Source organism: Hyla sarda, chromosome 8 (genome assembly GCF_029499605.1).
Source record: "Hyla sarda isolate aHylSar1 chromosome 8, aHylSar1.hap1, whole genome shotgun sequence".
NCBI classification, from domain to species: domain Eukaryota; kingdom Metazoa; phylum Chordata; class Amphibia; order Anura; family Hylidae; genus Hyla; species Hyla sarda.
In genome coordinates this window covers 123,451,899-123,467,754 of record NC_079196.1, presented here as the reverse complement: position 1 = coordinate 123,467,754, position 15,856 = coordinate 123,451,899, and the positions used below count along the sequence as shown (strand labels likewise).

General features: G+C 41.6%; 1 protein-coding gene across 2 annotated transcripts in view; it reads left to right on the top strand.

Moving 5' to 3' along the window:
• The window catches only part of TRPM2 (transient receptor potential cation channel subfamily M member 2), a 577,304-nt gene that overhangs the window by 219,087 nt on the left and 342,361 nt on the right, over window positions 1-15,856 (top strand). For both annotated transcript variants that reach the window (XM_056536782.1, XM_056536781.1), the window contains exon 7: window positions 4,977-5,157. In XM_056536782.1, the coding sequence (XP_056392757.1) occupies window positions 4,977-5,157 (181 nt within the window). The remainder of the gene's footprint in view (window positions 1-4,976; window positions 5,158-15,856) is intronic.

The window sequence follows — 15,856 nt, the reverse complement described above, 5'->3', positions numbered from 1 at the left end:
AGATTTAGCAAAATTGCAACTCCCAGCATGCCCGAACAGCAAACAGCTGTCTCAGCATGCTGGGAGTTGTAGTTTCGTATCTCCAGCTGTTGCATAACTACATCTCCACTAGTTTTGCAACAGCTGGAGGCACACTGGTTGGAAAATACTGAGTTAGGTAACAGAACCTAACTGAAGGTTTTCCAACTAGTGTGCCTCCAGCTGTTGCAAAAGTACAACTCCCAGCATGCATGGTCTGTCAGTGCATGCTGGGAGTTGTAGTTTTAAAACAGCTGGGGGTTTGCCCCCCCACATGTGAATGTATCACATGGGCAGGAGGTTTACAGTAAGTTTCCTGTTTCAAGTTCGGGCTGCGGCAAATTTTTCATTGCAGCGCAAACTCCTAGGGGTAAGCTCACTGTAAACCTCCACCATTGCGAATGTACCCCAAAAACACTACACTACGCTAACACATAATAAAGGGTAAAACACTACATATACACCCCTTACACTGCCCCCCCAAATAAAAATGAAAAACATATTGTACAGCAGTTTTTCCAAAACAGAGCCTCCAGCTGTTGCAAAACAACAACTCCCTGCATTTCCGGACAGCCACTGACTGTCCAGGCATGCTGGGAGTTTAGCAACAGCTGGAGGCACCCTGTTTGGGAATCACTGGCGTAGAATACCCCTATGTCCACCTCTATGCAATCCCTAATTTAGTCCTCAAATGTGCATGGTACTATCTCACTTCGGAGCCCTGTCGTATTTCAAGGAAACAGTTTAGTGCCAAATATGGGGTATTTCCGTACTCGGGAAAAATTGCACTACTAATTTTGGGGGGCTTTTTCTCCTTTTATCCCTTATGAAAAGGAAAAGTTGGGGTCTACACCAGCCTGTTAGTGTAAAAAAATTAAAAAAAATTTACATTAACATGCTGGAGTTGCCCTTTACTTTTTATTTTCACAAGAGGAAAAAGGAAAAAAAAGACCCCCAAAATCTGTAACACAATTTCTCCTGAATACAGAAATACCCCATATGTGGGCGTAAAATTCTCTGCGGGCACACAACAAGGCTCAGGAGTGAGAGCGCACCATGTACATTTGAGGCCTAAATTGGTGATTTGAACAGGGGTGGCTGATTTTACAGCGGTTCTGAAATAAAAGCCAAAAAATAAATACCCACTTGTGACCCCATTTTGGAAACTACACCCCTCATGGAATGTAAGAAGGCGTATAGTGAACTTTAACACCCCACATGTGTTTCACGGATTTTCATTAAAGTTGGATGGGAAGAAAAAAACATTTCACTAAAAATTTTTTTTTTCACAAGGGAAAATAGGAAAAAAGCCCCCAAAAATTTGTAACCCCATTTCTCTTAAGTATATAAATACCCCATATGTGGATGTAAAGTGCTCTGCGGATGAACTACAATGCTCAGAAGAGAAGGAGAGCTATTGAGATTTTGAAGAGAAAATGTGTCCGGAATTGAAGGCCACGTGTGTTTACAAAGCCGCCATAGTGCCAGAAAAATGGACCCCTCCCACATGTGACCCCATTTTGGAAACTACACCCCTCACGTAATGTAATAAGGGGTACAGTGAGCATTTACGCCAAACAGGTGTCGGATAGATTTTTGGAACAGTGGTCCGTGAGAATGAAAAATGTAATTTTTCATTTGCTCAGCCCACTGTTCCAAAGATTTGTCAAACGCCAGTGGAGTGTAAATACTCACTGCACCGCTTATTAAATTATGTGATTGGTGCAGTTTCCAAAATGGGGTCACATGTGGGGGTCCACTGTTCTGGCACCACGGGGGGCTTTGTAAACGCACTTGGCCCCTGACTTCCGTTCCAAACAAATTCCCTTTCCAAAAGCTCAATGGTGCTCCTCCTCTTCTGAGCATTGTAATGCGTCAGCAGAGCACTTGGCGTCCACACGTGGGGTATTTCCATACTCAGAAGAAATGGGGTTACAAATTTTGGGGGTAATTTTCTCCTATTACCCCTTGTAAAAATCGAAAATTTGGGGAAAAAACTGAATTTTTGTGAAAGTTCTTTTTTTTCATTTACAAATCCAACTTTAACAAAAAGTCGTGAAATACCTGAGATGTGTTAAGGCTCACTGTACCCCTTGTTACGTTACTTGAGGGGTGTAGTTTCCAAAATAGTATGCCATGTGGGTTTGTTTGCTGTTCTGGCACCATAGGGCTTCCTAAATGCTACATGCCCCCCAAAAACCATTTCAGCAAAATTTGCTTTCAAAAAGCCAAATGTGACTCCTTCTCTTCTGAGCATTGTAGTTCGCCCGCAGAGCATTTTACATCCTAGCATGGGGTATTTCCATACTCAGAAGAGATTGGGTTACAAATTTTGTGGGGCATTTTCTCCCATTACCCTCTATAAAAATGGTAAATTTGGTTACAAAAAACTGCACTTTAGTGATGCAAGAAATGATGCAAGTATCGCTAAAATTTTATCACTACCATAAAGTAGAATATGTCACGAAAAAACATTCTCGGAATCAGAATGAAAGGTAAAAGCATCCTTAAAGTGAAAGTGGTCAGATGTGCAAAAAACGCTTTGGTCCTACAGTGAAAATTGGCCTGGTCCTTAAGGGGTTAAGTACCCTGGAGCAAGGGCGTACCTGTAAGTCTTGTGTCCTTAACCCCTTAAGGACCAAGGACGTACTGGTACGTCCTTGGTCCTGCTCCCCTGATATAACCCGGGGTTACACGGTTACCCCGCATCATATCACGGCGGGCCCGGCGTCATAATGAAGCCGAGACCTGCCGCTAATAGCGCGCAGCGCCGATCGCGGCGCCGCGCGCTATTAACCCTTTAGCCGCGTGGCTAAAACCGAAAGTGAAAGCTGCCGGTTAACTCAGTGGGCTGTTCGGGATAGCCGCGGCGAAATCGCGGCATCCCGAACAGCTTACAGGACAGCGGGAGGGCCCCTACCTGCCTCCTCGCTGTCCGATCGCCGAATGACTGCTCAGTGCCTGAGATCCAGGCATGAGCAGTCAAGCGGCAGAATCATCGATCACTGGTTTCCTATGAGAAACCAGTGATCAATGATGAAGATCAGTGTGTGCAGTGTTATAGGTCCCTATGGGAACTATAACACTGAAAAAAAAAAGTGAAAAAAAAAAGTGAATGAATATCATTTAACCCCTCCCCTATTAAAAGTTTGAATCACCCCCCTTTTCCCATAAAAAAAACACACAGTGTAAATAAAAATAAAAATAAACATATATGGTATCACCGCGTGTGTAAATGTCCGAATTATAAAAATATATCATTAATTAAACCGCTCGGTCAAGGGCGTGCACGCAAAAAAATTCCAAAGTCCAAAATAGTGCATTTTTGGTCACTTTTTATATCATTTAAAATGAATAAAAAGCGATCAATAAGTCCTATCAATGCAAAAATGGTACCGTTAAAATCTTCAGATCACGGCGCAAAAAATTAGCCCTCATACCGCCCCATACATGGAAAAATAAAAAAGTTATAGGGGTCAGAAGATGACAATTTTAAACGTATTAATTTTCCTGCATGTAGTTATGATTTTTTCCAGAAGTACGACAAAATCAAACCTATATAAGTAGGGTATCATTTTAATCGTATGGACCTACAGAATAAAGATAAGGTGTCATTTTTACCGAAAAATGTGCTACGTAGAAACGGAAGCCCCCAAAATTTACAAAACAGCGTTTTTTCTTTCAATTTTGTCGCACAATGATTTTTTTTCCGTTTCACCGTAGATTTTTGGGCAAAATGACTGACGTCATTACAAAGTAGAATTGGTGGCGCAAAAAAAAAGCCATCATATGGAATTTTAGGTGCAAAATTGAAAGAGTTATGATTTTTTAAAGGCAAGGAGCAAAAAACGAAAATGCAAAAACGGAAAAAACCCCGGTCCTTAAGGGGTTAAGTGGTTAAAAGCAGTACAATAATAGAAAAGTATAAAAACATGGGTATCATGTTAATCGTATTGACCCAAGGAATAAAGAAAACATAATTTTTACTGTAAAAGTTAGCAAAATTTCAGTTTTCGTTTCAATTTCCCCACACAAATAATATTTTTTATGGTTTTGCCATATTGCCTTTGGTAAAATGAGTGATGTCATTACAAAGGACAATTGGTTGCGCAAAAAAAAAAACCTTCATATGGATCTGTGGATGGAAATGTAAAAGATTTATGATTTTTAAAAGGCAAGGAGAAAAAAGTGAAATGGAAAAATAAAATTGGCTGTGTCCTTAAAGGGTTACACCGTCCCTAGACATCTTATCCCCTATCGTGGGAGTCCATACCTGATAACTGGCGATGCAGGGGCCGGAGGATTGTGACGTCATGGCCCCGACCCCTCGTGACGTCCCGACCCGCCCCCTTAACCCCGTAACGACAATGGACGTAAATGTACGTCATGGTGACGTGGTAATTAATGCACCATGACGTATATTTACGCACCACCATGATCGCAAGCACCGGAGCAGTGCTCGCGTCATGCGCAGCAGGTCCCGGCTGCTATCAGCAGCCAGGGACCCGCCGGTAATGGTGGACATCCGCCATCGCGCGGATGTCCACCATTAACCCCTCAGATGCCGTGATCAATACAGATCACGGCATCTGCGGCAGTGCGGTGCTTTGAATGGATGATCAGATCGCCCACAGCGCTGCCGAGGGGATCCGATCATCCAGCATGGCGGCCGGAGGTCCCCTCACCTTGCTCCGGCTGGCTCCCGGGGTCTTTTGCTTTGGTCTGAGATCGAGCAGACCAGAGCAGAAGATCACCGATAATACTAATCAGTGCTATGTCCTATACATAGCACTGAACAGTATTAGCAATCAACTAACTGCAATGAATAGTCCCCTATGGGGACATAAAAAGTACAAAAAATGTAAAATGAAAAAGTAAAAAAATGTGAATTTTTTTTTACATAAAATGTTATTACATTTTACTTGCACTTCTGGACAACATCTTTTTCTTTTCTTCAGGGATTATTTCCGGCTCAGTACCAAATAGATGAGGAAAATCAAGGAAGTCTTTCCTGCCTAGATAACAATCATTCTCACTTCATTCTTGTGGATAATGGAACAAATGGCAAATACGGTGTTGAAATTCTTCTGAGGGCCAAGCTAGAGAAATTTATTTCAGAACAGACCAAAGAAAAAGGAGGTAAAGGTCAAGTAAAATTGCATTTAAGCTTTAGCATAACTGTAAGTTTGGCCCTGGAGATACAAAAATTTGACAGCAACATTGTGCAGATGATGTATGGTGCAGAAAGGAGTTAAAATTTCAGATTTAAAAAAACAACTTTGTAATAAAATTTCAAGCAATTTTTTTTAAGGTACTGCTGTCAGTTTCCTTAAATTCAGTTACCACAGAGACTTAAAGGGGTATTCCGGTGGAAAACAATCCTTTTTTAATTAACTGGTGCCAGAAAGTTAAACAGATTTTGTAAATTACTTCTATTTAAAAATCTTAATTCTTCCAGTACTTATCAGATGCTGTATGCTCCAGAGGAAGTTTTTTCTTTTTGAATTTCTTTTCTGTCTGACACTGTCAATGTCAGAAACTGTCAAGATTAAGATTTTTAAACAGAATTAGTTTACAAATCTGTTTAACTTTCTGTCACAAGTTGATTTAAAAAAAAAATTCCACCAGCGTACCCCTTTAAAAGGTTAAGAGTTTATTAGAAGTAATAAATAGTGTTGCTCGCGAATATTCGCAATGCGAATTTTATTCACGAATATCGCATATTCGCGAATATTTGCGAATATAGCACTATATATTCGTAATTACGAATATTCGTTTTTTTTTCCCACAGTACACATCACAGTGATCATCCCTCTCTGCTTCCAGCTTGTGTGGTGTAAAGAAGGCTCTAATACTACTGTGAGACTGGCGTGCGAATTTTCGCATATGCGAATTTTTGCATATGCAAATTTTGTATATGCTAATTTCCGAATATGCGAAAATAAAACGCGAATATTCCGAATATGCAAATTTAGCGAATATATGACGAATATTCGTCCATGTGTTCGCGAAATATCACGAATTCGAATATGGCCTATGCCGCTCAACACTAGTAATAAACTAGTCAGAGTAAATAGAGTGATCGGGACAACACGTTTCAGTACACACTTGTGCCTTCCTGAGGTCCATGTAAAAACACTGTGTAAAATGACATAAAATAATACGCATGTTGTACTGTCTATAATAATTTATCCACATCAAGATTATGTTATTAAATAGTATGGTATTTGTGTACTACTATTTAGGCTCAAATTGACAAAACAAATTCAAAGTTGACCCATAAATAAAGGAAATAATATATAAACATGGTATGGTGAGGACATAGAGCAGTTTAAATAATTATTGAGCACATCACCATTTTTCTCACTAAATATTTTCAAAGGGGCCAGATGTTGGTAACAACCAAGTAATCCATACATACAAAGAAAGTAAAAGAATAAGCTCAGAAATTAGGTTATATCATAGAATATCAGTAGGTTCTGGAAATCAATCTGAACCTTGGACAATCAGGATTGCTATCTTTGATCTCAACATATGAGACCACCATCAATTTGGATGATATCACTATAGTTGAGACACAGGACTTAATTCTCAATACTCTCCAATACAGTCTATATTGACATATCAAGAATTTGCTTAACTGGAATCTCCAGGCGACACCTGTGGTAGTGGGGAAACTACAATCACCCTAAATGAAATGTTCTCCCCCTCCATATTTGCATGACAGAGAATGCTCCATCATAAAGACTTGAAATCAACCCAGAGCAATCTATCACAGATTTCTTTTTTATACTTTAGCTCTTAAAGACCGACACCCCCATTGCCCCCAAGATCAATGGGTAACAGTTGAAAAAAATTCACTGTTCATGAAAATAAAGGGAACACTAAGATAGCACATCATAGACCTGAATGAATGAACTAATCGTATGAAATACTTTTGTGTTTACATAGTTGAATCTGCTGACAACAAAATCCCACAAAAATTATCACTGGAAATCAAATTTATCAACCCATGGAGGTCTGGATATGGAGTCACACTCAAAATCAAAGTGGAAAACCACACTACAGGCTAATCCAACTTTGATGTAATATCCTTAAAACAAGTCAAAATGAGGCTCAAAAGTGTGTGTGTGGCCTCTGCGTGTCCCTTATGACCTCCCTACAACACCTGGGCATGCTGCTGATGAGGTGGCAGATGGTCTCTTGAGGGATATCCTCCCAGATCTGGACTAAAGCATCAGCCAACTCCTGGACAGTCTGTGGTGCTATGTGGTGTTGGTGGATGGAGCGAGACATGATGTCCCAGATGTGCTTAATCGGATTCAGGTCTGGGGAACGGGCGGGCCAGTCCATGTCATAAAGGCCTTCCTCTTGCAGGAACTGCTGACACACTTCAGCTACATGAGGTCTAGCATTGTCTTGCATTAGGAGGAACCCAGGGCCAAGCGCACCAGCATATGCTCTCACAAGGGGTCTGAGGATCTAATTTCGGTACCTAATGGCAGTCAGGCTACCTTTGGAAAGCACATGGAGGACTGTGTGGCCCCCCCAAAGAAATTCCACCCCACACCATTACTGACCCACCACCAAACCGGTCATGCTGGAGGAAGTTTCAGGCAGCAGAACGTTCTCCACGGTGTCTTCAGACGCTGTCACGTCTGTTCAGTGTGAACCTGCTTTCATCTGTGAAGAGCACAGGGCGCCAGTGGCTAATTTGCCAATCTTGGTGTTCTCTGGCAAATGCCAAACGTCCTGCATGGTGTTGGGCTGTAAGCACAACACCTACCTGGGGATGTCGGGCCCTCATACCACCCTCATGGAGTCTGTTTCCACCCTCATGGAGTCTGTGCGGGAGGTCATTTTGCAGGGCTCTAGCAGTGTTCCTCCTTGCACAAAGGCGGAGGTAGCCGTCCTGCTGCTGGGTTGTTGCTCTCCTACAGCCTCCTCCATGTCTCCTGATGTACTGGCCTGTCTCCTGGTAGTGCCTACATTCTCTGGACACTACGCTGTCAGACAAAGCAAACCTTCTTGCCACAGCTCGCATTGATGTGCCATCCTGCATGAGCTTCATTACCTGAGCCACTTGTTGTAGACTCCGTCTCATGCTACCACTAGAATGAAAGCACTGCCAGCATTCAAAAGTGACCAAAACATCAGCCAGGAAGCATAGGAACTGAGAAGTGATCTGTGGTCACCACCTGCAAAACCACTCCTTTATTGGGGGTGTCTTGCTAATTACCTATAATTTCCTCCTGTTGTCTGTCCCATTTGCACAACAGCATGTGAAATTGATTGTCAATCAGTGTTGCTTCCTGAGTGGACAGTGTGATTTCACAGAAGTGTAATTGACTTGGAGTTACATTGTGTTGTTTAAGTGTACCTTTTATTTTTTTGAGTAGTGTACCGCACAGACCCACACTAACTAGGACACAGAAAATGTTCACAAACAGAAAAGGAAGATCAGAGAATGCCAAGGAGGAACAATGAAACATAGGCATCCTTCTGAAACCATTACAAACTCCAAAGAAGAACAAAGTTGAGCAATAAAAAAATGTTAACCCACTAATTGACAGACCCAAAAACCTCCCTACTGAGAAAAGGTCTATCTTTTTGCCCAACCCAAAGAAGCAATTAATTTGATTTGTTTTTGGACCTAAATTCTTTCATCTGCAAACTAACCTTAAAGGGTACTTTGCCTCTGGACATCTTATCCCCAAAGGATAGGGCATAAGATTGATTGTGTTGGTCTGGCCTCTGGGACCTCCGCGATCTCCGGGCCGGCACCTCAGTGTTCTGAACATTTATGTTCAAGTGGTCGTGATGTCACATCATGCCACGCCCCTTTAATTAATTTCTTTTGGAGGGTGGCATGAAGGCTGTGGTTACATGTCACTCCCTCTCCCATATCCTATTGGATAATGGATACTATGTCTAGGGGCAGAGTATGCCTTTAAATATACATTTTGAACAAAAAAAATTGAAGTACAGAGTCAACATTTTCTTTCTACATCCACAAGGATATAAAAGCCAAATCCATATTTATATCCCCACCACCATAAAGGACACATCTATATACATTATAAAGTCTCCTTTATAGAGTTTTTTTTTTCCAGTCTATCATCAAAAAAAAACTCCATACACAGAGCAAAAATCAAAGCAGCACAGAAAAAAGCGCATTGAAGACGTTGAAAGAAAACTATAACATAGTAATTCACAATACAGACAAAGGAGGAGGAGTGGTTCTACAGGATAGAAGTGACTATGAAGCAGAAGCTCTGATAATCCTCTCAGGCACGGCCTACTATGACATTCTTGAATCTGATCTCACTTCCACACATAGCAAAGAATATATGGAGCTGATAAATAAATTGTACATGGAAGAAATCATCAACAACAAAGAAAGGGGCTAAGGCTGGGTTCACACCACATTTTTGCTCTACAGTTCCCATATAAGGTTTTTGATAAAAATAAATCTGATTCCTCGAAACCTAACTAAACTGTATCAAACGTGTGTACAAATTTTAAATCCGTATACGGTTGAAAACTGTATGCGGTTTGAAAAATGATGTTCAGTTGCATCCCTTTTTAAAGAAAAAAAAAGTATACATTTTTAACTTTTCACTCCATTATGAATAAAGTTTCACTTGTTTGAATACAGTTCTGTACGGTTCCTAGTGACTCCCATGTAAAAAAAAAAAAAAAAAACTCATACGTTTCAATACAGTCCTTCACCCGGACCAAAAAGCTTGGTAGGCTACAGTTTTGGGTACAGGAAAAAAACTGACAAAACCATACAAGATGCAAAATGGACACAACCGGATGCATCTTTTGGCTTATGGTTTTCAATGGAGAGCCAATTCATATGGTTTTCAATACGGTTCCTTACGGTTTTCAAATTGAAAACATATACGGGAACTGTATTGCAAAAACATGTTGTGAACCCTGCCTTACTAAAGTTAACTTTTTTACCACTTTCCAAAAAGCCCCAAGAATTTACAGTGTCCCCTTGACAGACTGATCATCTCAGGAATTGGGTCCCTTACAAGCCAACTATCTTACTACATTGACCTGTTTTTGCAAGAAATTGTCATGACTCACCCCTTGTATTTAAAGGACTCAACTAGTTTGATTAAGGATCTAAGGAATCTCCAATAAGATGACAACTTAATGTTTCAGACATTGGACATTAGCTCCCTATATTCAAATGTATCACTCATTTTGGGTCTTCATCCTTTTTCCTCACTGACTCATCAACGCCCAGCCTAAACCCTTGGACCTAGAAACCTGAATTTTTGCACAAATTTTGTTTTTAAGACATAGACAAGGAATAAGAAAGGATTTTTCGAAAATCCACCCTTAAAGGGGTACTCCGCCCCTAGACATCTTATCCCCTATCCAAAGGTCGTCACGCCCCCTGCCATAGACTTGCATTAAGGGGACGGGCGTGATGTCATGAGGGGTGGGGCCATGACGTCACGCTGCTCCGGCCCCTGTATCGCCCATCATTACGCACAGAGCGAACTCGCTCTCTGCAGTAATGATGGCGGGGTGCCACAGCGGCGATCCCCGGGGTCCCCAGCAGCGGGACCGCGGCGATCTGACATCTTATCCCCTATCCCAATCACAGTATCTTTGCTGGCAGCAGCCAATCACACACTGTCTGTGCTGGCAGGTCTGCCGAAGCTCTGCTGACTCAGCACTTTTATTTTCATCTGAGGTATGACAGACTTAAGGATGACAAAGGTTATGTCTGACGCCTGACGGATGAGGGAGGAGGCGGGACGCCGTTTTGGCTGAAGGATGAGCGAGGTACAGCTGACAAAGGTTTTGCCTGATGCCTGACGGAGGAGGGAGGAGGCGGGACAAAGGTTTTGCCTGACGCCTGACGGAGGAGGCGGGATGCCGTTTTGGCTGAAGGATGAGCGAGGTACAGCTTGACGGCTGATGCTGTCCTAAAATGGACAGCGTACCATACAAATCAATGGGAAATGTCTGTTCCCACATAAATTCCGTACTGCTGGAGACATTTCAATAATACTTGGTCACATGTTACTTATATGTCCACTTAAAAAATAGGATAGTTAATTTAACCCTTAACTACCCCCATTTGTGAGGGTCGGGTTTTTGTTTAAAGTCCCATGCAAATCAATGGGAAATGTATGTTCCCACATAACTTCCGTACGGCTGGAGATATTTCAATACCTGGTACACATATAACAGATGAGGATATGAGGACGGGATAGGAGGTCCGGATAGGAAGTTGGGTTAGGAGGATGGGATATGAGGTCGAGATAGGAGGACAGAATAGGAGGTCGGGATAGGAGGTCGGGATAAGAGGTCAGGATAGGAGGTCGAGATTGGAGGTCGAGAAAGATGGTCATAACTCTAAACAGGGTGGCCAAACATTTTGGGGAACACCTTATATGAACAACTGGGGCCTTAACCTCTTAAGGACTTAGGGTGTACATGTACGCCCTAAGCCCGCTCCCGGTGTAACGATAGCCGGGACCCTGGGCTAACAGCGTGTGGCACCGATCGTTGTGAAGTGCGCTGTTAACCCTTCAGATGCGCCGATCAAAGTTGACCACCGCGTCTGAAAACAAAAGTAAACGGTTCCCGGCAGCTCAGTCGGGCTGATCGGTACATCGCGATAAAATCGCGATGTTCCGATCAGCTGGGACGCAGGCGGAGGAGACCTTACCTCTCTCCGTGGCGTCCGATCATCGATTGATTGCTCCAAGCCTGAGCTACAGACTTGAGCAATCAAGCCCATATCTGACTGATCCGTGCAAAGCTATGGCTTTGCAGGGATCAGCATAAGAGATCAGTGTGTGCAGTGCTATAGCTCCCTATGGTTAGCTATAGCTAGAGCTATAACATTGCAAAAAAAAGTGAAAAAAAAAGTGAAAAAAAAAGTTAACAAAGGTCATTTAACCCCTATTAAAAGTTTGAATCACCCTCCTTTTCCCATAAAAAAAACTGTGTAAATAAAAATAAACATATGTGGTATCGCCGCGTGCGAAAATGTCCAAACTATAAAAATATATTGTTAATTAAATTGCACGGTCAATGGCATGCGCGCAAAAAAATTCCAAAGTCCAAAATAGTGTATTTTTGGTCACTTTTTATATCATGAAAAAATGAATAAAAAACGATCATAAAGTCCGGTCAATACAAAAATGGTACCAATAAAAACTTCAGATCACGGCGCAAAAAATTAGTCCTCATACCGGCCCATACGCGGAAAAGTAAAAAAGTTATAGGGGTTAGAAGATGAGAATTTTTAACATATTGTTATGCCGAGCGCTCCGGGTCCTGGCTCCTCCCCGGAGCGCTCACAGCGTTCTCCTGTTCGCAGCGCCCCGGTCAGACCCGCTGACCGGGTGCGCTGTGATAATGTCCCTAGCCGGGATGCGATTCGCAATGCGGGACGCGCCCGCTCGCGGTGCGCATCCCGACGCGCTTACCAGACTCACTCCCCGTCTGTGCTGCCCCGGCGTGCATTTAAAGGGCCGGTGCGCCACTGATTGGCGCATGGGTTTTAATTAGTGTCTTCACCTGTGCACTTCCCTATATTACCTCACTTCCCCTGCACTTCCTTGCCGGATCTTGTTGCCATTGTGCCAGTGAAAGCGTTTCCTTGTGTGTTCCTAGCCTGTGTTCCAGACCTCTTGCCGTTGTCCCTGACTACGATCCTTGCTGCCTGCCCTGACCTTCTGCTACGTCCGACCCTGCTCTTGTCTAATCCCTTGTACCGCGCCTATCTCAGCAGTCAGAGAGGTTGAGCCGTTGCCGGTGGATACGACCTGGTTGCTACCGCCGCTGCAAGTCCATCCTGCTTTGCGGCGGGCTCTGGTGAAAACCAGTAGCAACTTAGAACCGGTCCACCGACACGGTTCACACCAATCCCTCTCTGACACAGAGGATCCACCTCCAGCCTGCCGAATCCTGACACATATAAATTTTCCTGCATGTAGTTATGATTTTTTCCAAAGTACAACAATATTCAACCTATATAAGTAGGGTATCATTTTAACCGTATGAACCTACAGAATAAAGATAAGGTGTTATTTTTACCGAAAAATGCACTGCGTAGAAACGGAAGCCCACAAAATTTACAAAATTAAATTTTTTCTTCAATTTGTCGCACAATGATTTTTTTTTTCCGGTTCGCCGTGGATTTTTGGGTAAAATGACTAATGTCACTGCAAAGTAGAATTGGTGGCACAAAAGCCATCATAAGGATTTTTAGGTGCAAAATTTAAAGCGTTATGATTTTTAGAAGGTGATGAGGAGAAAATGAAGATGCAAAAACTGAAAAACGCTGAGTCCTTAAGGGGTTAAATTTACCCTGGCACTTGATAAGAACACTCATAATTTTGAATGTCAAAGCTGGACACAAAAAAATCCCCTTTAGCCAGTATCAAAGAATTTAATGTAATTGTACCAAGATCATAAAAAGCAAGCTGAAATTTTAAGATCTTGTTTTCTACAAAAAGGATATCCTGCAACCCAAAAAAAAAAGTGTACACTGCGAACCTTGAAGCAGACTAAGAAATGCTTCTCCTACCCAAAACATCTGTAGGCCAGACAGAGACTCTCATTTTCAATTTCATAAGCACGTACAGATAAGAATAGCACTTGAAGTGCATTGGGGAGTCTGGATCCTATTTTCAAGAATATACTCCCAAACAAACCTCAATTTATCAGCAGCGGCTACCTCAAGGATAATGGTGGACATCAGTGATCCCATTGATGTCCGCCATTAACCCTTTGGAAGCTGTAATCAATCCTGATCCAGGGGGACTCATCAGACCAACCGCAGTGCAATCGCTGTAATCTGATGAGTTAAGATGGCTGGCGGAGTTCCTCTCACCTGCTCCGGACGGCAACTGCGCTCTTCTTCTCTGGTTGACCTTCTAGCAGACTAGAGAAGTAGATCACAGATAACGGGGATCATTGCTATGCCTATGCATAGCACTAATAAGTATTAGTTATTTAAATATATTTCAACACAAAGTTTTAATAAATGTCAATAATAATAAATAAAATGTAAAACAGTTAAATAAATAAACATATTTGGTATTGCCGCATGCAGATATGTTCAATCAATTAAAAAATTACATTTAATGATCCTATACAGTGAACGAAACATAAAAAAAATACCAAAGTTCAAAATTGCTGATTTGTGGACACTTCACATGCCAAAAAACTAAAACAATAAAGGGTGACCAAAAGTCACATGTAAGCAAATGTGGTACTAATAAAAACTACAGATAATGGTGCCAAAAAATGAGCCCTCATGCAACCCTGTATATAGATGAATATGAAAGCTCTCTGCTGACATCTCCATTTTAGGAACTGTCCAGAGCAGCATATGTTTTCTAAAATGTTGGGGATTTTCTCCTACTCTGGACAGTTCTTAAAATGGACAGAGGTGTCAGCAGAGAGCACTGTGGTCATGATGTCAGCACAGAACTCTGTAGTATTCAGTAGCTAATAAGTACTGGAAGGATTAAGATTTTTTAATAGAAGTAATTTACAAATCTGTTTAACTTTCTGGCCCCAGTTGATTAAAATAAAAAAAAGGTTTTCACCGGAGTACCCCTTTAACCCGTTTGCTCCCTGGTACTTAACCCCTCAAGGACCAAGCCCATTTTGGCCTTAAGGACCAGAGCGTTTTTTGCACATATGACCACTGTCACTTTAAACATTAATAACTCTGGAATGCTTTTAGTTATCATTCTGATTCCGAGATTGTTTTTTCGTGACATATTTTACTTTAACATAGTAGTAATTTTTTGTGGTAACTTGCATCCTTTCTTGGTGAAAAATCCCCAAATTTGATGAAAAATGTGAAAATTTAGAATTTTTCTAACTTTGAAGCTTTCTGCTTGTAAGGAAATACTACAAATACATTTTTTTTTATTCAGATATACAATATGTCTACTTTATGTTTGCATCATAAAATTGATGAGTTTTTACTTTTGGAAGACATCAGAGGGCTTCAAAGTTCAGCAGCAATTTTCCAATTTTTCACCAAATTTTCAAACTCGATATTTTTCAGGGACCAGTTCAGTTTTGAAGTGGATTTGAAGGGTCTTCATATTAGAAATACCCCATAAATGACCCCATTATAAAAACTACACCCCCAAAGTATTCAAAATGACATTCAATCAGTGTTTTAACCCTTTAGGTGTTTCACAGGAATAGCAGCAAATTGAAGGAGAAAATTCAAAATCTTCATTTTTTACACTCACATGTTCTTGTAGACCCAAGAACATGTGAGGGCTCAGAAGGGAAGGAGCGACAAGGGGATTTTGGAGAGAATATTTTTCTGAAATGGTTTTTGGGGGGCATGTCACCTTTAGGAAGCCCCTAGGGTGTCAAAACAGCAAAAAAAAAAAAAAAAACACATGGCATACCATTTTGGAAACTAGACCCCTCGGGGAATGTAAAATGGGATAAAGTGAGCCTTAATACCCCACAGGTGTTTCATGACTTTTGCAAATGTAAAAAAAAAAAAAAAATTACCTAAAATGCTTGTTTTCCCCCAAAATTTACATTTTTAAAAAGGGTAATAGCAGAAAATACCCCCCAAAATTTGAAGCCCAATTTCTCCCGATTCAGAAAACACCCCATATGGGGGGTGAAAAGTGCTCTACTGGCGCACTACAGGTCTCAGAAGAGGAGTAGTCACATTTGGCTTTTTGGAAGCAAATTTTGCTCTGGGGGCATGCCGCATTTAGGAAGCCCCTATGGTGCCAGGACAGCAAAAAAAAATCACATGGCATACTATTTTGGAAACTAGACCCCTCAGGGAACGTAACAAGGTGTT